The sequence below is a fragment of the Eupeodes corollae genome, chromosome 3 (assembly GCF_945859685.1).
Source record: "Eupeodes corollae chromosome 3, idEupCoro1.1, whole genome shotgun sequence".
Taxonomy (NCBI): Eukaryota; Metazoa; Arthropoda; class Insecta; order Diptera; family Syrphidae; genus Eupeodes; species Eupeodes corollae.
The window spans coordinates 2,035,860-2,059,870 of NC_079149.1; the positions used below are offsets into that span (position 1 = coordinate 2,035,860).

General features: G+C 30.3%; 1 protein-coding gene across 1 annotated transcript; it reads left to right on the forward strand.

Moving 5' to 3' along the window:
- Positions 1 to 97: 97 nt before the first annotated feature.
- Positions 98 to 23,791, forward strand: LOC129952538 (atrial natriuretic peptide receptor 1). The gene is given in 21 exon segments (XM_056065156.1): positions 98 to 447; positions 7,229 to 7,779; positions 7,846 to 7,957; positions 8,468 to 8,633; positions 12,818 to 12,892; positions 17,220 to 17,376; positions 17,448 to 17,567; positions 19,892 to 20,001; positions 20,089 to 20,277; positions 20,335 to 20,470; positions 20,575 to 20,695; positions 20,783 to 20,898; positions 20,996 to 21,074; positions 21,299 to 21,419; positions 21,478 to 21,768; positions 21,771 to 21,845; positions 21,900 to 22,059; positions 22,114 to 22,444; positions 22,508 to 22,847; positions 22,910 to 23,183; positions 23,254 to 23,791. Coding segments are annotated over 20 exon segments (3,510 nt in total). The 5' UTR covers positions 98 to 447; positions 7,229 to 7,463; the 3' UTR covers positions 23,475 to 23,791.
- Positions 23,792 to 24,011: the final 220 nt, after the last annotated feature.

Consider the following 24,011-nt stretch of genomic DNA (forward strand, 5'->3'; position numbering starts at 1 on the left):
GGGTTTAATGTCTAAGCTAAAGGAAACAAATAAAAACTTTTTAAAAGTAACCTCTTGTTGGTTAGAAAGCTCATTCGTTGCCGGTCGGTTGTAACGAAAGGATCTTTTCTCTCTCGAAGTCACGAATAAGAAACCTTACAGTTTATTAAAGTCCTTTCTACTGGTGGTTTGGTATATTCTTTTATATTTTGAGCTTATACTGAAGGAGTGTATGGTCTTTAAATTCGATTTAAACGACTTCAAACACTTAAAAAGTGTCTTTAAAATAAAATAAATATGTCTATAAAGTAAATAAATAAATATGTGAAAAGTGTTGAAAAATAAGTCGATTATTCTGAATTGCTGTGGTAATATTTATTTTAAATTTAAAGTGATAATTTCATGTCTTGAATTTCTTAAACTATGTTCAAAAATTTAATAAGGGATATTACAGAATTCTAATAACGGGTAAGTTTGCTTTAAATATAGTAAAACAAATGAAACAACATTGAAGAAGTTATACAAAAAATTAAAATGAATAAATTATTGTTAAGAAAATTAATTTATTTTTTACGAATTTTTTAAGTACTAATGCTGAATAAAATGTATTTCTTTGAATTTTGCACTAGCAAACGTATCTTTTGATATGGATTCTTAGTTTAAAAACAAAGTTTAATAAATTATTTTAAAGTTTCTGTCTAATCACATTTGATTTTGATATAACTCAACAATTTCCTTCTGTTCAAATCAAAAACACGTCCATAACTCAGATAGTCCCCTATTGACTTTACAATATAAATTTGTTGCCAAAGATAATAATTTTAAAAGTCTTTTTTTAACAAAATAAATAATAAAAATATCTTTCGAGACAATAATAATATAGACTCCAATTTTAAAAAGTAAACTGAAACTAATATGTTAACGTACAGGATAATTCTGTGATTTGAAAACTGGCGTTTGTGACATCTGGTAATTTTTTTTTAGAAAAATTCAATGGACGATTATTTTTACAAAAAAAAGTAAAAACTTGCAAAACATTGATTTTAATATTGAGAATCAAGAAAGGTATTTACATTTATTTCATCTTTCAGAAAATATTGTTGTTAAAATTAAAAAAAAAAATTGACAGTGTTTTTCTTTTGAATTAATTAATTAATTTATTTGATGGAATTAAATTTCTCGATTTAGCTTTAACTTTAAACTTTGATTGCATTTTAATTGAAGTTCAATTAATAATTTTTTGAGAGCATTACTGGGTAATTATCAGTGTTGTTTGAACTGCGGCCCTTTAAACTAGCCATAGGAAGTTATTATAATCGGTCCGATTTGTAGAATTTAAAATCTTGATATTTCTGACGTTTCAAGTTCCCTAGAGTCTAAATAAGAGGTTTTTAGAGAGATGGCCGTACGTTCGGGAAGTTTTTTTCGTCGTCCGTAGCCTGAGAACCAGTAGAGACTTCAAATAAATGTTTGCATAAAGATAATAATGTAGAATATGCAGAAAGGGCTCTCACAAAAATAAAATGAGTGGTGCATAGCAATTTAAAAAAAAAGGTGAACATTTTGTTCTACCCAAAATATCTCACACAGCATAACGCTTGCGACTTGCATTAAATTTTATATTATATATTGTAACGTGATGCCAAATAAGTATATTTTTGGGAAAAAAATCCATCCAACGGTTTGTTTTTATAAATAAAAAACTGAACTGAACAAAAAAATAATTCTTACCTTGAATATTTTACGAACAAAAAATGTTTTTATCTCCAAAATAATTTTATGCAACGAAAAATAAATGTTTTGTATAGAAAATGAAAACCTAAGAAAAACTTACTAAAAGTTGTTAAAATTGATTTTTGACTCAAATATCTTTTCATGGCTTCAAACTGATTTTTGCTTATAGGAGAAGTTTCGGTAAAATTTTGAGAATAATCGAATTGACAATTTTTAACAAAAAATAAAAACTTAAAAAAAAACATTATTGTTAAAAATTTAGTTTCGACTCAAATATCTCTTCAAAAATTAAAAATATTGGCTTTAAACTAATTTTATCTCACAGAAAATGTAGTTTTCTAAATCAAATGCATTTTTTTAAAAAATCCAACAGTTGTTCTTGATGTTCGATATCTCTTGAATAAATGAAGATATTGATTTCAAAATGATTTCATTCTCTGCTAGATTTTCTATTCACTTTTTTAAACTTAAGAAATAGAAGCTTTCAAGAAACTTGGTTTTGGACTAAATATCTCGTTTATTTTTAATAATTCAACTATCAATTTAAAAAAAAACACGAAAAAATACAAACCTTGCAAGACAAATCGATAGATGGGATTTAGAGTTATCAGTGAGGGTCACATCTCAGCCTCTTTTTTTGTTCTGATATTGAAGGATACTGAAAGAAATAACCATTTTATCCATTTAAATAAATATAAATATAAATTTAACAGATACAATTTACAGTTTGAGACACGTATACAAATTTTAAGGCACCAATCAAAAACTTTAAGGGGAATTTTGTATTAAAAAAGTGGAGATTTATTTTGTCTAAAAATAAGAAATGAGAATTGAGTGTAATAATCTTACTGAATTTGAACTTACCTAAACTTATAGTAAAAGGATTAAAATACTTAAATAGTAATTGATTAAATGTTTTTGAATGTTAAAGTATACGAATGTTTAAAGACAAAAAAAAACTCTTCTTTCTTAAAGCTGAGCATTAACTGAAATAAACCGCTTAAATTATTATTTAATTGACGGATGTTGTACTACAGCGTGTTGCCTAAGGTTTGCATAATTCCTAACAAATTTAAATCTTCAACACAAAAAAAAAATACGAATTCATAACTTTTTATGTGAAAACATACATAATTATGTTATACACGTCTCATGGATCTACATATCATATTTTTTCTTCGAAAGTTCGTTTCAAATAAATCTTAAAATAGATACAAAATCGTATCATATGCGATTTTAAAGCAAAAAGAAAATATCTACAAAAATGTATTTATATGGAACATACGTATGTTAATCAGAATCTTCCGCGTCCTTATTGGGTTCATTTTACAAAGTGGTTGGATTTTCTTATGAACCAACAAGAAAAATATCAAATAAAAACGGTTTAATACTTAAAGCAGGAGCAACTAGTAGCTTTAGAGAAGAGTTGAGTTTTTTAAGGGGAGTTAAGGAAGAAAAGGTATCCTTTTCTTAAGATATTGAACCGAAATATATTTAAATTGAAAAAATGATTTTATAAGATTTTTATTTTTACTTAGTTTTATATAAATACAGTGATGCAAAATATAATGGAAACAATTAAGAAATTAGCTAACATTTTAACTATTAAGAGTTTATTGATCGTCGGTTTAGAAAAACAAAGACAAATTTGTTCAGATGGAAGATGGAAAAAATCATGTCAGACGACCAAGAAAGTTTAAGTTCGATTCCAAAAACACGGAGATGATATTTAAGGATTTTGGTGGAAGCACTATGAGTTTTTGCTAATTTTTTCACCGTCAAGTAGGAGATTTTTTCAAAATAAATTAAATTGACTAAATTCAGTCTTTAAGCACCAAACTGATGCTTTTTGCTGAAGAGGACGTGCCATTTAGTTAGGATTCATGAACTGAAGCACTCATAAAAGTTGTAAAAAGAACACAATCTCCATAACACAGTACACAGGGTTATCCATTTTGCGGTTTCAAAAGTAAACATAAGTAAAACACACAATATAGTTTTTCATGATATTTCTATTTTACTACAAAGTCTGAACGTTGAAATTACCCGTGTTTTGTTGGAAAATCTATCAATAGTTAAGTAGGATTTTACACTAATAACAAAAACAATATCCGTAGTATGAATACTAACGATAAAAGTTAAAATAGAATCTTACTACGGAAGACATTTATACGAGTCTCCAATGGATCTTATGCGATTTCGTTCTCAAATGTTGGTACGATTGATATTGCATTTCTATCTCGATGCCTGTGTTCGTTGAGTAGTTGTTCTTTGGAATCATATGTTTTCCATTGGGGAAAAAATCAATCTGTTACTGTTGATATTATTTAGTTTTGTTAGTGAAAATGGACTAACTGGGATTATTTTGCAAAAGAAAACAATAGAAAATATAATTAAATTTTCACCAAAGGTTTATCTCAGTTTAGAATAAATAAATCTTGTTGGTGTTTCCGTCGCACAAGAAGATGTAAAAATGATAAAGTTTGACAACACTTTCTAAAATGCAAATGATGTTTTTTGATTCGTGTTAAACATTGAAGAACTGAATAATTCAGCAATACATAAGAATATGCTACCTACTCCATGTGCATTTTTTTTAACTTCATTAAAGCAAAACTATATTTTTATCTGTAAAACCAACTCCTCCTGACAGTTTTTTTCTTTATAAATTTTGCCTCGACTCTGATTCACGCCCGGAAAAGAGTCGAATAAAACTCATTTCAACTACGTCATTTAATCGACCACCACGGTTTTTAAGTGCTCAAGAGTTAAAAGTTTATCTGCATGAACATGTTCGTACGCCTAGCTCCATACAAAAAAGTTCCGCGGTTTCAAATCGCATGATCTTGGTGGCCAGTTGATATCGCCATGTCGAAAAATTACGCGAAAAGGAAATGTCTCTTTCAATTAATCCATATTCTCTTGAGCTGTGTGATATGTGGCACTATCTTGTTGAAAGCACATATTCTCAAAGTCGTATTCTTTCAAAACAGGCAATAAAAAGTCGGTTATCATATGATCATAACGCTCCGAAATGACGGCGACAGTTGGTTCATCGTCGTTTTCGAAAAATAAGGTTCAATCACACCTCCGGCTGTTGGTTTTAACAATTTGTATGCGTTGTGCGATAGTTAAGCGATCCACTTTCGTAAATGCTAGACTTTCAATTGAACACAAAACTGAAGGTCCATCACAATTATTTGATTTTAAAATAATTTTCTTTTCCAGCTAAAATTAGTGGAAAATACTTTTGAGATTTTCATAATTATTAACAATTAAATAGTATATTTTTTTCTTAAGATATGGAGAGTTGTAGGAATTTTTTTTTAATTTGGTTATACGCTTAACGAAACGCTTTGCTTATTATTATTTTTTCCATCACTGTTTCCAGTTTTTTTCCATCAGATTTGTCGCAACTTAAAAGATTTGTTCGTACTAGTGTACTTTTGGATATCGTTTTTAGTTACAAAAACTCAAACATGTTTATATAAAATATTTGGTTTTGTATTTAAAATATACTGATTTAAAAGTGTACAAAACACCATATAGTTTATCGATCTTTTAAGCAAAAACTATGCTTGATATATGTACATACATATGTACATATGTATGTAAATACATATTGTTATTGATAATTTTGACAGGCTTTATTCTAACAAACAAAATTAAGTTTTTTTTCCTGCTTAACAAACAAAACAATACTTAATAAAAAAAAAAACGTTTTCAACAATAGTTTTATATTGTATTTTAAAAATGTTGTGTGACGAATTCGTTTTACGAACAAAACATTACTTTTATACCGTTTTGCGTTTTTCTAGAACACTTTTGATATAATTTCTTCAAGGTTTCCTTAAGGTTTATGCAGGATTAATAATCAAGATTTATTAAATAAGTAAATAAGAAATTAAAGTATTAAAACGGGAAGATATGGATTCAAAATTTTTAAAATCATATGAAATTTTATTGAAAGGAAAATTACTTTATAAATGTACTGCCTTAGCCTTAGAATATTTTGATAAAAGCTTTTAACGCATTTTAAATGATGGTATCGTAAAAACCTCACGGGATTAATTAATTTTATGATCGAATTCAAACTAAGGCCAGTTACAAAACCTTGTTCTGAGTATTTACAAATTTGATATACTGGGCGTATGAGTGACTTTTGTTTGTGTGAAATAGAAATACAAATTATTTTAAATTATCCAAAAAAGTACTCCTACCAATAATTTCAGTTCAATTTGTGTTTGAAGACAAGAGAGACATTCTTATATTAAATACTATTAAAATCGTAACTTAGTTGCCCATCCTCAAAAACGGACACTTCCTTTTCTTAATTGTTTTCAATGCATTGAATTAATTTGAAAACTAAAAGCTACTTAAATATGATTTTTTAATGTATTTTGAAAATGCACTTTAAATTATTTTTTTATGATTGCACTGTGGTTGGTACTTTACACGCAAGATTTCCTGTTATGTGTAGTGTAAGATTTCCGGTACAGTAAAAGTAAAATGCAAGTAAAATATCGTCGATTGAATAAAGAATAACTTATTTTATAGGACAACAGGGAGTGTATGAGGTTGTAAACATGTTTTATAAGCCAGTTTGAAGAGTGTATATTATAAATATACTTAATTGTTCTGAAAATTGAAATGCCATAGAAAGTTCTAGGTCGATTTTTAATAAAATAAGAAGTTAAACAGGTTTAAGTAGTTAACTCAGAATGTTCAAGGTTGTATCTTTATGCTCACCTATAAATACGACTTAAGGAAATTTGAGCAAATTATTTTATTTTGAAGGGCTATCCTTAGTTGAATATCCTTAAAGAGTTATTCAAGAAATGTTTGTTAATTCCAAGGTAAGTATGTATCAACTTTTTGACAATCTCGAAGTTCTTGATATCAAAAAGTTATGCTTTATCCAAGTTGATTGACTGATGGTGTTATTTTTTATTTATTTTTGCTTATACTGCAAAGTTTTGCTTTTAATACCTTGAGTATATTTTTATTATCGGTCTCTGAGCTGTAGATTATCAATAATTGTTTTTGATATTCTTAGAATAACTTCACATGTTATTTCAAAGCCTATTTTCAGCTAAGTAGTCCTCTTATATGTATGCTAGGTGTGGGACTAATTTCTTTTCCTGGCTCAGTTCTCTCTTTTGTAAAGACGAAAGGTTTTAGGTGTTTAATAAATATCAGTCATTTAAGCTATACAACAAAAAAAAAGCATTTACATAAAATTGATTTTGATTATTGACGAAATCACTGTAAAATTTAATATTTTCCCGTATCTGATGTCGAAGTTCAAAATTTTGTAAATTACAAACAAATTTTATTATAATTGTGCTATAAAATTTAATAGGATACTGCGTTAAAGTGTCGTCTTGTTTAAAGCACCCCTATTTTTGAAAGTATTTATAAAGTATTATGTCATAAAATTTAATAATCATAACGCAATACCCACAAACCTACATATAAACTTGTCAAAGTGATAGCACCCATTTTAAATTCACAGGAGTTCCCGGTTATTAACCCTCATTCACTATGACGAATGTCATTATTTATGTCATCAGGAGTCATTATTTTCGACATTAACAATCCATAAAAATCAAGAGACTTCACCGCACCAACCAAGTTTCCCTTTTAAACCGAAATCACAGCTACCTTTTACCTTAACCCTTAGACCCCCCCTCATCCTATCCTCTCTCCAATTCCCCAAACCTCGTCGTATTCCCAAGACAGATCCTGCGATGCAAGGAAATTTTTTGTTTTTTACAATCGGCTTTTGTCTTCTTGTGGCCATTAAAACATTTGGCATAGTTTACGAAACGAAAAAGATATATTTTGATGATGGATTTTGGGAGGAATTACCAAAGGATGTCAATGGAAGTGGGTCATCAGGAGTCCTGGAACAACAAGTGGTGGGTGGTGGTGAACAACTACAACAGCAACAACAACCACGACCATCATCATGGAGAATCACTAAAAGGGAATTATCTTCGGCTGACTATGAAGACACAGGAATGAGAGTTTTATATGTTGGCGTTTTAATGGCTTCACATTTGGGTGAGCAATATGTGATTAATTGAAGAGTATGTGAATTTTATATATGGCTTTTAATATTCTTCAAAGATTCACCTTTTGATTTGGAGAGATGTGGACCAGCTGTTGATCTGGCTTTGGATGCCATTAATGAAGAATTCCTAAAACCACATAATATTACCCTTAGAAAAGTCCAAGCGAGGTAGGTTTGGTCATATAGTCTGAGAGACGACGTTATGATTTTGAAATAAATTGTTGGAAAATAAAAATAAGAACGTGCCGAAGAGCGTACATCTTATATATCTATGGGAATAGATTTTACCGGCAGCAAATATTCCAGTTTTGAAATAATGTTCCCAGTTTTGCAACCCTTCCGATTTCACAAGCATTTTATTTAAATATTAAACATCTTGGTTATTTGCACACAATTGAACAAATTCTATGCCTTGGGAGGATAGACAATATTCGACGACGAAGGTGGCTTTGTTCTGTGCATATTAGGGATTCATCTGAGAAAATTTAATTGTCCGTGTAATCAGATATTAAATTATACAATTTTATTCAAATTATAGAAGAGAGAATATTAAATAATTTCAAACTAAAATTATTATCGTTCGTACGTCGATGTTATTTTCTTTTGCAAAGTCGGCGCATTATTTTTGTTAGGAACATTAAGCTTGATTCTCTTTAACTTAACATTTTTTTTGTCTAGCTATCCATCATGTTCAGGAGCAAGAGCTCCTGGGTTAGCGGCTGATATGCATTTTAAGGACGACGTGATAGCATTTGTTGGGCCGGCATGTGCTTTTGCACTTGAACCAGTAGCAAGGCTGGCGGCGTATTGGAATACTCCTATAATTACCGGAATGGGGGATCAGGTGAGAAATAAGAAATACTTCTTAATTTTAAGTTGCCATTAGAAATTTTTGTAACAGTTCCGAAATTTCTAATCATAAATTCTGACATTTCTTGACGTATCAAATTCGGGATACTTTTTTTCGTCGGTCGTTTCTCAAGAATTATCAGAGATATCGTCTTCAAATAAATTTTAAATTACAGACAATAGTTTTAAAATATGCCGAAAGCGCTTTCAAAACATTTTAGATGGTTAATTTTTTTATTGGAGCAGTTTTAAAAAAACGTGTCTTTGATCCCAAATATCCCACAAATCAATAACGCTATAGACCTCAAAATTGTATTTTGTATAGAATACATTGTGACGTCATACCGAACATTAAACATTACCTTCAAAATATATTACGCATACTTTTTAGAACATAATTTTTAGTAAAATCGAAATGACATTTTTCTTCTAAAATTTTCTTAACATTGTTTTTCGATTAAAATATCTTGAAAACTAATGTCAATGTCATTGACTTAAAACTTATTTTATTTATTACAATATAATGTTGTTAACCCTTGGTTATTTTTTCAAATCCGATTCACAGTTTTTAACTTCATACTCTTCTAGGAATGCTCATCAGTATACCCTAGAGCCCAACTTTGGTCGTACTGTCAAGTACAGAGATTCGTTCTTTAGCCGTACTACGCGAATGTGGAATGACATATGAATGTTTTTCCCAGCCATATTGCAATATTCATTAATTCAAAACCAATGTGCACCGATACCTCCTTTCAACCTATCTCTCCTCTTCATAGTGCTCACACTGTGTCTTTACATAATAAGGGTAGAAATATCCCCTAAAGTGTGCGCTTATATAAAAAAAAAAAAATGTTAAGTAATTTTTTGCAAACATGAGCTTTGCTTTAAAACCTCAAATCTCCACATGAAATTTAAGTTTGAAGTGGAACTTAAGATTAGACTTGTTAGATTTCTGTAAACAAATTATAAGATTATCTTTTGCACGTCTGTCACCAGATGACGCATCTTTTTTTAACCAACATTTTACCATCCTTGTACCATTTTAAACGCAAAGTTTTCTTTTATCTTCAAATTTAATAACAAAATAGAAACTTTCAAACGATTATTACTCAACATTTTATTACTTTTAGAAAAAGCATATTTTATAGGTATCATACAAATAAGTAAAGTTTTAACCCAAAAATATCCTTGAGTGCTTCAAGCTTGAAGTACAATTTATTTTGTGTGTATTTCCTAAGTGGAATATAAAAAGAACTCGAAAAAAAAGATTCCTTGTCATTTACCCAGAGAATATCAATAATCACTAACGGTTTCGTCGGCAGAGATTTGAAAGTTGAAACTCAATAAATTTTTATAGTGTTCCATAAATATGTTTGTATATCTACCTAGGAAAAGAACATCCTCCGTCAAAGTTCACGTTCTAGGATTTGAGTAGATTGTAAAATACACAAACCTTAAATTTGAAAGAATAAGGGATAGTTTATTTAAAATATTCATCAAGCCAATTAAAGGGGGGTCATCCCAATTAGTACTTATAGTAATAACTGACTTTTATTATTTCATTCAGATAAACTTAGATTTATATTAAATAGTGGACGCAAAATTCTTAAAATTAAATCCCTTCGAAATAAAAGGATTTATGACAATTATAATTATGCAGCACGTTATTGTTATGTTTGAAAAAGATTCAAGTTCCCAAAGTCTTATCAACGCCATTTAACTTCCACAGCTTCCTTATTGGCAATATATTATATACAAACTCAACAAGGTATTGTTTACCTTTACAGTGGATACGAGCAAAAAAGACAAAGCAATAACCTTGTTTGTCATCCCTTTGAGCTTATGTACCTTTGCCATTGCCCTACAGGCATTACCAATGCCGCCAATTTGCGAATACATACATATATACAATAAACAAGGATATCGCACAGATTGTTTTATTATTGATTCAATTTTTAGTCTTGATGATATTGCTTGTTTGTGCTAAACCAATTTTTATGTTTTATTAAGTAAGGCATAGATTCGGATTTTCACTTTTATTTTATGGTAGAAAAAGCTGTTATGATGAGGATTGGTTTTAAAAATTAATCATTTAATTTTTATTAGCTATATTTAATATTAAAGCTGTATCTTTTTATAAGGTTTTATTTTAGGGAGACAAATATTTCACAGTTGTAGGTCCTAATTTGCCTTCAAAACACCTTTGTCATAAAAGAGCTAGTCATTAATCATAAGACAATGATGTTGTTCTGATAAATTTATTTATTAAATTATAACTTTCTCTTTCAATATTACCTATTTTTGTGATTTTTGTCACTTTGATACACTCATCGCCACTTGAATAGGACACCCTGTACACTCTTTTTACATTGCTTATAACTCAAAAGCGGAATGATAAAATAATGGTACTTTGCCCGTTATCTTTTTGCAACTCTTTTCTTCTTTTTCTAAGACAAATTGCAAGTTCTGGAAAAAAGCCGTTATATTTTTTATAATTTATGTTAACTTTCGTCTTAATTAAAGCAATATTTTTGGGCCACTGGAATAGACCATACATTTAGTTTAATCTATATCTTTGTAACGCGGAATTGTATTTTTCGTTGATCGAACTATTTTATAAATTTAGTACCGGTGGCATGATGGTTAGTGCGTTGGACTGTCATACAAGGGGTCTTGTGTTTAATTCTGTGCCACCTTAATTTAAAAAAAAAATAATTTTCGTGGGTCCTGCCTCTTGCGAGGAATTGACAATTCCTTCAAGAGTAATTCTTGTCATGAAAAAGTGCTTTTTCAAATTAGCCGTTCGGATTCGGCTTAAAATTGTAGGTCCCCTCCATCGTTGACAACATTATTCGCACACGGGAATTTTGAGAGTTGTTAGTCAATAGGCCCTTGTTCTCAACGGACTGTTGTGTTACCTAATTTATTAACTTCCCATAGGAAGTTATTGTAATGGGTCCGATTTGTTAAATTGAAAATGTTGATATTTCTCGACGTTTCAAGGTCCATACAGTCGCAATAAAATATTTTTGGAAAGATATGGATACTTTCGCGACGTTTTTATCGTCGTCCATAGCTCAAGAACTAGAAGAGATATCGACTTCAAATAAATTTTGTTTTACAGATAATAATGCAGAAAGATGCAGAAAAGGCGGTTTTTTTTTACCATAGCAGTTTAAAAAAGGTGAACATTTTGGGTAACACTAAATATCTCACGAACCAATCACGCTAGACGAATGTTATATATTTTGTAACGTGATACCAAACCAATATATTTTTGAAAAAAAAAACAATCAACGGTTATTATATATACAAAACAACGTTTTCAACAACTGGTAAAATTTTGAGCAAAATCAATTTATCTTTTATCTTTTAAAAAATGTTGTTGTCAACATTTAAAATAAATTGAGAAAGATCTAATTGACAGTTTTTTTTACAAAAAATAAAAAAACAATATTTAAACTTGGTAAAAAATTACTTTCCACTCAAATAGCTTTTCAAAAATTAAAAATATTGTCTTCAAACTTTTTTTATTTCACAGAAAATATTGTTTTCAAAATTCAGTAATTTTTTTTTTAAACCCAACAGTCCGTTTTTCATAAAAAAAAATAAAATCTACGCAAATTTGGTAAAAATTGATGTTCGGTTCTTGTATCTCTCAAAATTATTCCATTCATCTAATTTGTAAAAATTTAAAAAATGCTACTAAAATTGGAAAAATTTGTTTTCGACTAAAAAGCTATTGAACAAAACTAGATTTACAAACAAAACTGTTTCTTGATATGAAAAATGTTGTTGATAATTTTAATTTTTTTAGGAATAATTGTACTGACAACTTTTTTAACCCAACACGAAAACATCCAAACTTTTAAGCAAGACAAATCGACAGACGGAATGGGAAGTTATCAGTGTGGGTCGCATTGCAGCCTCTTATTTACTTAATGGTTTTCTATCTAAAACTACTTTAAATACAAAAGAATTAAATTTGTATATGTAAGCTCCGTAAAGGGTTTAACACAAGAAAAGCTAAATTTAGGGTAATTTTAGACATTTTTCTATCGTTTGAAGGTCAATAAAATCAATGCAGACAAATTCAAAAAAATGTTTTTTAAAAATAATACATTTTTTTATTTGTATTAATATTTTGTTGTATCCCTTTTAAATGCCCTTGCAATATAGCCGCCTTCTGAAGGTGAACTGACAGTTACATCAGGAATTCTGGGAAAGATTCATAAATGGAAAAATGAAAGTACGGTAAGTAGGTGTCTTATAAATAGTTTTTTTTTTCCAGTATACAATTTATGAATCTCAATCTAAATTATTAAATTAATGAGAACATAATAAGTTAAGCAAGGTACCTTCACGTTAAATTTTCAGTTAATTAAATGTTAAATTAAATTATGGAAAATAATGTAAATGATAAGATTTTTTAAAGTTTTGCATTCTTTTCACTTTTTAAATTGCTTAATTAACTTTTATTATACTATATGCAGAATAAGGCAGAACTTCCGCAGCCATATTTTATTTCAAAGATCCAAATTAATTATAAGTCTAAACCTTTCTATAGTTAGGCTCAGTTTTTCCTGTCTTTTTTAAAGGGAGCAGAACTGTTTTTAAGGTTTGGTCAAAAATTTATTATTTTATTTTCAAGCTGGGAAAACCAAAAATCGCCACTCTAATAGTTTTCTACAAATCGATGTTTAATCCATAAACTTAATAGTTACTACATACCTGCTACATTTTACCTTCGTTAAACTTATTTTTAATCCTTAAATTGGGTTGATACCTCCCTACCTATTTAACTCCAAACCCAAACAGGAATAGAAAATATAGACTTGGTTCATACTAAGATCGTTCATAAGGTAGAAAAGGACTTGTTCCAAAAAATGTGATGGTTATCAAAAATTCCACGTTATTTTACGCACTCTCAGATACCAAGATCTAATCATAAGTCGAAACCCATTCTTTGACAAACTTTGTCCTTTTTATCGGAAACTTACACATACGAGTACGTACATACAAAATGTGAATTTTATATTGAATTAATTTAAAGATGATTTGAAAAGATATTTTAAAGAGCACAGCTCTTGTATCTTTATTTTCCGAGAGTGTATTAAGAACTAACTGTACCTCGCAGTGTTTGCGTGACAAATCTTCTCAATAATTATTTGTCAGCGATTTTAGTTTTATCTTGAATTTTAATGACAATGACAGGAAATGGTATCAAATGTATATGAGTTTGATTCCATTTCCTTTGTTTACAAATAAAATTAAATCAAAAAATGATTTTTGTTGTTTCTGATTATATAACCTGTATATATTTTAAATTGCAATTAAAGGTAATTTTACATTGACACCCACAAAATAAGTCAATTGTCAACAATATTACAAAATTTCCCATTCATTGTATTTACAAATTAAATTTAAAACAAAATTATAATACGAAATAAGCTTACCTATTGGAGATGAAATTTATCTTTAATTTCCTTTAATCACTTAAACACAAATAAATTCACAATAATCTACATTCAACCACACACTTTAAGAAAGGTGGCTTCTGAAGGACGACCCTGACACTGTATTGAAGTTATATTAGATCTGTTCACTTTGAGTGAGTGGTGATTAGGTATAATCGCTTTGGTTGGGCTCTTCCTCTTTGCTTCTGATGATTGTCCTTCTTGAAAGCTATCGGAAATACGTGTAATGACTTTAAGTCCACCGAAATAATTAAATGTAATGTATTCATTGATTGTAGCCATTGCCATAGTCTATATTAAGTAAAAATAAATGGGAAGAGATATTTAATTCATATATGTACATAATTGTACATAATATAGTGCATATATTCTTGAACATTAAAATATGTAAAATTTTAAGAGGTTCGTGTTTTGAATTTATAAAAATTATAGGACTGTAAAAAGAAAATGGACATAGTACCCTTCTGACACTTGTAATAATTAAGATTGTTTATAATTCTATTTAATATTTGAATAGCAAACAATCTTCTTCCTAACAATGAATACCTTTCTTTTCTAATGAAAAATGAAAAATTAAGACAGTGAAACGTTAAACTTTTTCGTGGAAAATTTTATTTGAACTCATTTAGTCAAAAATACCCGTGTTTTGTTATAAAATCTATCAATAGTTTAGAAGGATCTTACACTAATAACAAAACCAATATCCATAGTATAAATACTACCGATAAAAGTTAAAGTAGAATCTTACTACGGATGGGGTTTTGACATTTATACGAGTTTCGAATGGATCTTATGTCATTTAGTTTTTAAATGTTGGTACGATTGATATTGCATTTTTATCTCGATGGCTGTGTTCGTTGAGTAGTTGTGCATTTGGAGTCATGTGTTTTCCATTGGGGAAAAAATCAATCTGTTACTGTTGATATTATTTAGTTTTGTTAATGAAAATGGACTAAGTGGGCTTATTTTGCAAGAAAAACAATTGAAAATATAATTAAGTTTTGCTATTTTTCCACCAAAGGCTTATCTCAGTTTATATTAAATTAATCTTTTTGATATTTCCACCGCACGAGAAGATTTAAAAATTATTAAGTTTGACATAACTTTCTAAAATGCATATGGTGTTTTGATGTTTCTTATGAAGTGCAAGTGAGATAGTTTTTTTCGTGTTAAACAATGAAGAACTAAATAGTTCAGCACCATATAAGAATATGCTACCTACTCCATGTGAATTTTTTTTTTTAATTTGATTAAAACAAAACTATATTTTTTGTACACAAACATGAAAATAAACAGACCATTACTTGTTAAAGTAGTAGTCTACGAACAAACTTCCTCCTTGAAGCAATTGTTAAATGAATTTTTTTTTAAAATTCTCAATTTCCAGATGTTTTCTTACCATTTCTTCATGAAAATTGTCCATTATATTATTTTAGGTAGTTTTTTTGCTGAATTTAATTTTAACTTTTGATTTTCACATAACTTTCTTCTACTCGTATTTTTGTACTTTTTTTATTAATATTCTGATAGAAGTTGTACCAATTTTTAAATACAAAATCTGGCTACTGCCGATGCGTTTTCATGAAAATTTTCTACTATACTATTTATAGAAACAAACACGGGCAATGAAGTGATTACTTTTTGGAATCTGATTCAATTATAAAATCACACCATATTACAATAATCCAAATTAAAAAGAAACCACACATAAATGAAATTAAATAAATATTAAATAGAATCACCTCCAAAACTACCAATTTTAGCGAATACAAAATTATTACGAAATTATCTGAGCACTATTATTAAATATTTTCAATTCATCTTCAAAAAATAACTTTTAGAACGAATGAAAACAAATCTTACCTACGAACTTCGACTTAAGGGTCCCTTTGAGGCAGCACAAATGGTCTTTTATTTTTATAGCGCCACCACTAAAATAGGATCTTTTTTAAGAATATGTGTAATTATACGTATGTAAAAACATTTATTTGTCTGAGTGGATTTATTTTCCATTTTTCTTTTTAAACAAATTGCCAATTTATTACACTCAACTTAAAACATACCTACATACACTTATCCCCTTCAATAGACCAATGAACTTTATTTACAGAATTAAATCATAATAACCAACTTCAAATCTTCTTTAACCTTATGACATGATTTTGGCATAATACAAACCATTTTTAATCTGGATTCCTAATCAAGATTTTGATGAAAGACTTATATTAATTGTTTACCATCTAGAGAACAAATTAGAACAATCTTAATAAAAAAAATATTAACATAGAATTTTATGAGCTTTTTCCTGAATATTTGTTCAACCTTTCTGCCATTACCTCATTTTTCATCACCAACTGTTTCTTACCGATTTAAACGTCTTATAGAAAAAGGTTTACTGAAGGTTCAAACAATTATTTCGGAGTCTATTAACTGCTAAGAAAACACAAGGGTGGTTTTCGGGATGAAACACCATTTTAATTTGGATTAGAAAACATTATGAGTTTATTTTTTAATTTTTACGAAATGAAGAAGCTGATATTTTTTAAAGTTGAAAAACAAAAAAAACATTATATTATATACATTAACGGATATACCTCAGTTAAACCACAAAGAAGCTATAAATCATTTTAAGTATGTTCCTCATGCTATGCACCAAAGTATACTTATTACCTAAAGACATACTGCCATATACTTAGTACATTCCCATCATAATAAATACATACATGTGTATATAAGAATAGGATCTAAGGACATTAATGGCTTTTGGCGTTAGCAATAAAGTTAATCATCGAATGTTTAGTCGATTGCGTGTTCTTCTAAACGAAACACTTGAAATTGCATTCAAGTTGATCCTTGAGTCTTCCTTTCTAATTGCATGCATTACAAAATTGATTCCATTTGTTGTAGTTAATTGATGTCGTGTTTCTTTGTTGTTGTTGGTTGGAGTGTTTGCCATCAAAATGTTGTATATTTACTTAATTTATTTGATGTTTCAGAATTTCAGGATGGATGTGCCATTTTTAGGGGGACAGAAAAAAAATTCACAAATATCTTTTGCTGTACATACATTTTATCTTCGCTTTTTCTGTTTTTTTGATATATAGGGGATGTTTAAGGACAAATCAAAATATCCAACTCTCACGCGAATGTCCTATTGCCAGTGTAGATTGAAATTGGTGTTTGCAAGCGTTTTTCGGCAATTTAATTGGAAGCATGTTGCCTTAATAGTGGACAGATCGGATTTGTTTTCATTGACAGTAGGTAATGTTTTAATAAGCTAAAAGAAAATGAATTATATTTTTTTTTAATTAAAAACGTTTTGTAAATTTTAGGGAAAAACTTGGAATACGGTTTGCGACAAGAAGGATTGTTGAGTTTTGTTCGAGAACTAAATGGAAACGAGCAGGAACCGTATGAAAATTATCTCAGGGATGCCAGTATGTATGCTAGAGGTAAGGACAACCTATTTTTGTGTCAATCAATTAATTAGAACTTTCAAAGCCTTTACAAATTTGACGCTTGGAATTTTAACCAATGGACATAATTTTCAATCTTATATAAGAACCTCACAGGTCAACAGTTATAATGGTTAAGAAATTTCATAAACTGACGACAGACTTATTAAAAGCTTAATAGATGTTTATGGCTTATGGAGTTTCCATTCACCCTCTTAGATTATCGAAAGCTGTCTTAGTGGTCAACAAATTTAAAATGTATAAAGTGTTCTTACGTATGCACTATTTTAAATAATATCTGTCTTGAACTGTTTATAATTGGACTGTCATGCTTATGCCGTCTAAAGTTTTTTTTAGGCTTACTGCCTCTTGCGAGAAATTGAAAAATTCTCCAAGAGTAATTCTTGTCATAAAAAGTGCTTTCTTAAATTAGCCGTTCTAACTAAACAGTCTAAAAACTGTAGGTCCCCTCCATTCCTGACAACATTACTCGCACACAGGAATGCTAGGCCCCAACTTTCAACGGATTGTTGCGCCACCTAATTTATTTTTTAAGAGTTCCACATCCATGTAGTGCGCCTAAAAAATGTCTGTACATCAAACAACGTCCGAAATTGGACTCATGGGTTGACTGATTGGTATTTCTAGAAGTACGGGTAATACGGTTGAATTGTTTGAGGAAAGAAATGCAACTGGCTATGTCATTAGAGCATTATTTGTAAACATAGCGATTAAACAATAATAGACAAGAAACCTTGCGACTGTACTCAAGAGATGTTCAAGCGATTTAAGTATGTTATTGGAGCACCTGCCCAGATAGATAAGTGTACTCAAGTTTTGGACCAATACAGGCTTTATTAATAATAGCCTGATCAGAAGATGCAGATGTTCAGTCTAGTCAAGCACGTGCCACCCATGATTAGTGGCATTAGCGTAGGGTTACCCTTTTGCGATAATAGACAGCATTGAGTTTTCGAAGCATTGAATTCTACACGGTTTTGATCAAAAATACTCCATTTACCAAGATCGGAATCTTTCGTACGTTTCACTCTCCCAAACCCGTTTGTTTACATTGTTGTATTTGTAATTTTGACAATTAGTCCATGAATAGATGTGAAAACAACCAAAAAAAAAACGAAGCCGAGGGCTAGCGGCACTTTGCAAAGCAAAAACAAAATGGGGAGGTTAATATGTTTTTTCAGGATTTTCTTTTTACTTTTTTCGATGAAAAAGTCAGTTTTAAGCTTTAATTTTGCAGTCATTTTGTTGATAGCGAACCAATGTACATTTTTGTCTTGAAAAAAGCATGTTCAACATCATTTTATTGTAATTAATTCACTAATTTAGACTAATCACTACGAAATTCTTTAAATTTCATAATTAACCTCGAATTATTGTTTCAAAGATGCGTTCGAAGAACCATCAAATTAAGGGTGCGAGCGCAATTTTTTTGTATTGGATTCTAATAAATTTTCGTTAATGAATGGCCCAAATATTTTTTTGGAGTAATTTGGTAATGGAGTATTTTTGGTTTTGATTTCCTATTGAACAATGCTGCCAATATCAGAATTAAATGAGATTATCATACGCTGCGATTGGTAGTCAACATCCGAAGAACAAGGATGTGAATCTTAAAAAGAAAATAAAAAGCTGAGGGACGTCATCAGCGAAACAATTTAGTGGGTTAGAAGTTGCAGACAAAATATCATTTATAAAAAACAAACAAAATTTGGGAGACAAAACGGAACCCTGTGGCACACCAGTTTTTCAAAAGTTTATTGGTTATTATTATTATTATTATAAATTTTTTATTTTTTCAATTTAATTTTGTATAAAGTTCATTAAAGAATACGGCTATTCTGTCGTCTGCTGGAGTTTATTGAAAAAGACTAATTGTATAATGTAGGAAAAAGAATAACAGTATATTATTAACTTTCCAGTATTTCACAGCAAAAACTGAGTAATTTTGTTTCTGAATTTTGAACCGAACTTCTTGTATTTTTTTCACTTTTTTGAAGAAAAAATAAATCCACACTCAATTCAAGTCATAAAGAAACTTCTTTTCCGAAAGAGTTTTTCAAAAATGCTTCAAAACCATCTGCAACCCAAATTCTAGATACCTTTTTGAAGTGTTTTAGTTTTTTTTAGATCAAAAAAGGTAGCTCACATTTTGAATTGAAATTATTATTATTTTAGAAACTAAATATTTGAAAAAGTACGTGCGACTTTGTTGTGCGACTTATTTTTACCCTTATCTTCGAAATCCGATTGGAATACATTTCCATTTAAATGTTAATGTTTGTTGTTTTCTATTTTTTAAGTCGTTATCCTTTCTGTTCGTGGAACCCTTGTTAGAAAATTTATGCTGGCCGCTCATGCTTTAGAAATGACAAAAGGTGACTGGGTATTTCTGGATGTTGAGATTTTTCAGGTAAACACACATACCTTGGTCCCGAAGGCTACAAACAAAAATAATTCGTCTCAAAATATAATATTATGTTTCAAATATTTTATATAGAGTTCTTATTGGGGTGACCATGATTGGGAAATGGGTGATGCTGATGACACTAAAGCTCGCACAGCCTATGAAGCCTTACTGCGAGTTTCTCTTCTTCAGCCGACAAGTCCTAAATTTCAAGGATTTGCCGACAATGTCCGAGATGTAGCAGCAAGAAATTACAATTACACTTTTAGCAAGGATGAAGAGGTAGTTGTTGACTTCAGAGTTTTCGTTTGCAAATCCCGATGATTAACAAACTTACAGGTGAACATATTTATTGGAGCCTTTTACGATGGGGTCTATCTCCTTGGAATGGCCCTTAACGAAACACTCTCAGAAGACGAGGATATACGTGACGGTATGGCCATAACCAAGCGAATGTGGAATCGAGATTTTCATGGTAATCAAATTTGTAGACGAACATAATTATTATGTCTGGCTGAGAAAGATAAATAAAAACAAAATATTTGATTTAATCTATCAACTTTACCTCCCCCCAAACAGGAATCACAGGACACGTGCGAATAGATAACAATGGAGATCGGGATGCTGATTATTCAATTCTTGACTTGGATCCAATCACAGGACGTTTCGAAGTTGTTGCGCATTATTACGGTATCAACCGGTACGAATGAATTTCTTGGTTTTATTTTTAATCCTGATTGATATGTAAATCATTTTCCTCAATCTCCATGTCACGTCCGTCTTGCAGAAATTATACCTCAGTAAGTGGAAAACGAATTCATTGGCCTGGTGGGAGGGAAGGACCTCCACCAGATATCCCCAAGTGTGGGTTTTTGGGAAATTCACCCGCCTGTCATGGAAATGGTGAGTACGCACTTGAAATGGCTTTCCTTAGCTGAATTAAATTTATTCACTTCTGATTTGTTTACATTTTCTTCTATATTTGTTTATTATAATAAAGAAATGATCATCATGTACGTGACCTTTGCGTTTGCCATTTTTCTTGGATTTGCAACTTTGGTGGTGTATTTGATGTGCAAGTAAGTCATCTACCTTCTTTAAAGTTGAACTTTTTGTTTCGGGGAACATTTAGAAAATCATTATTTTTAATATTTAAAAAATAATAAATGTAATACAATTTGCATAAATTATTGTAATTAATTTCTAGGGTTTAAAGAACAGAAGTAGGTTGTTTTTGGTTGTTTGGGTTGTACTCTACATAATTTTTTGTTTGTATATAAAATCTGATATTATACATTTATAGACAATTAAAATTGAACAGTGAATTGAATAACATGTCATGGCGAGTACGCCCTGATGAAGTGCTCCTTGAAGTTGGACGATTATTTGGAAGCAAAGTTGGTCTCCAAAAGTTAAATGCTGAGGTACATTTTATCTTTAGATTTTAAAACATTTTTGTAAGCTTGCTTATTGAACGTAAAGAACTTATCCCTTCAACAATATGGAGTCCACTCGGGAAGAGCATCAATAGCAAGTTGCACATCTCTACCTTTGACTCAAGTATTCACTACAATTGGGATATACAAAGGTGAAAGAGTTGCTATCAAAAAAATAGCTAAGAAAAAAGTCGATATAACTTCAACCCTCCTGTGGGAAATCAAACAAGCACGAGATGTGTGTCATGAGAATACTGTACGATTCGTTGGAGCATGCATTGATCTTCCAAGACCAACTGTTCTAATATTGACCGAATACTGTCCCAAGGGAAGTCTTATAAAGATGTCCTAGAAAACGAGGCTATCCAATTGGATTGGAACTTTCGGATGTCATTGATTCATGATATTGTTAAGGTAAGGGAAATAAAAGAGCTTAATATAGTTGTACTGATTAATCTTTCATTCTAGGGGATGGCTTACCTTCATAACAGTGATGTTCAGGTCCATGGAAAGTTAAGATCTTGTAATTGCTTAATTGATGGACGATTTGTTTTAAAAATATCAGACTTTGGCCTTCGCACGCTAACTACACCTTCAGATTTCCTTAAGGATCAAAATTATTACAATAGTAAACAAAAAACATATTTTGTATTAATGCTACTTTACGTTATCATTTTTTTAGATTTTCTTTGGATTGCACCAGAACTTCTTCCATTAACTATTCTTCCTGGCAACCCTGCTACTCAAAAAGGTGATGTCTACTCTTTTGCTATAATTCTGGAAGAAATCGTAGTACGAGGTGGGCCTTATGAAACTGCTCGACAATTCATGGACGTTCAAACAATCTTGAACCGTGTTGAAGCACATGAGTCTCCATCACCTTTTCGACCCTTCGTTGGCCAACGAGATTGTCCTCTGGATGTTCTTGATCTTATGAGCAAGTGTTGGGCAGATAATCCAGACGATCGACCAGCTTTTGTAACAATTCGATCAACTGTTCGTCTTATTATGAAGTAAGATCATTTCAGAAAGTTTTGCACCTTCATCAAGGTTGCCTTTTTATATTTTATTTAAAGGGGCTTCTGTGAGAATCTTATGGATGACTTGCTGCGTCGCATGGAACAATATGCAAATAATTTAGAAAGTTTGGTTGAGGAAAAAACAGAACAACTAAGCATGGAAAAACGTAGGACTGAAGAATTGCTCTATCAAGTTCTGCCAAGGCCAGTTGCAACTCAACTTTTAGCTGGCGAAATGGTCCAACCTGAACAATTTGAATGTGTGACAATATATTTTAGTGATATTGTGGGCTTTACAGCCCTTTGTGCTCAAAGTGGTCCCATGGAAGTAGTTAGCTTTTTAAATGATCTTTATAGCACATTCGACCGTATTATTGGATTCTATGATGTGTATAAGGTAAATTATATAAATTCATCATGAATTATTTTAATTAATTATTTTTTTCTTTTGGAAAATAGGTCGAGACTATTGGGGATGCTTATATGGTGGTATCTGGTCTTCCGGAGCGTAATGGCGATGACCATGCTCGAGAAATCGGTCTTATGGCACTTGCAATTTTAGATGCCGTCAAATCTTTCAGTATTAAACATAAACCTGAGTGTCAATTGAAAATCCGTATTGGAATTCATGCTGGACCTGTGTGCGCGGGAGTTGTGGGTCAAAAAATGCCACACTATTGTTTGTTTGGGGACACGGTTAACACTGCTTCTCGAATGGAATCATCTGGTCTTCGTAAGAATTGTCTAGTTACAACTAAAACATATATCTCCATTATGATTATTTCTTTTGATTTTTTTTTCAGCGCTAAAAATTCATGTTTCACCAGCGGCAAAAGAAATTTTTGACAAATTTGGAACTTTTGAAATGGAACTTCGTGGCGAAGTCGAACTCAAGGGTAAGGGGAAAGTTACAACTTACTGGCTCATTGGTTGCACAGAACCAGACCCTCGACCACCAACACCGCAAAAGAATCATGAAAATGAATCTCCATTTCCGATTCTATTTCCCGCCATTGGAAAGTAATTTCGAAGAAAAACATTTACCTAAAGGTCTGTGCCAAAAAAAAAAGAAAATACATTCGTACCTTTAGTCAATAGAACTTTATGTCGTACTTGGAAATTAAATCAATTATAATATCATATATTTAGGCTAAGAAAATGTCTTAAACTGAAACAAAGATTGTACAAAAAACTAATGTATCCCTTGGAACGTTGTTATTGTTATCAAGGCTTTATTTTATTTTTTAAATATATTGAGAAACTGGTAAGGTATTGAATATTTACAATAATTATTTTGAAATAAATGCTTACATATGCACATGTGTGTTGTAGAAATCATGTTTTAATAGAACCATTGGATGAATAAATAACTCTTCTGACCAACAAGGTAGGTTTGAAAAAAATAAAAACTCTTACTGTTTGAAATTTTTTATTTTTTATTTTTTAGTTTCTGTTGTGTATGCAGTTAAGTCTATTTATTAATTCTTTATTTATTACAAAGGAATGCTTTTAATGAACTCTTTTACAAAAGATGCGTTTATTAATATATCTTATAAAATTC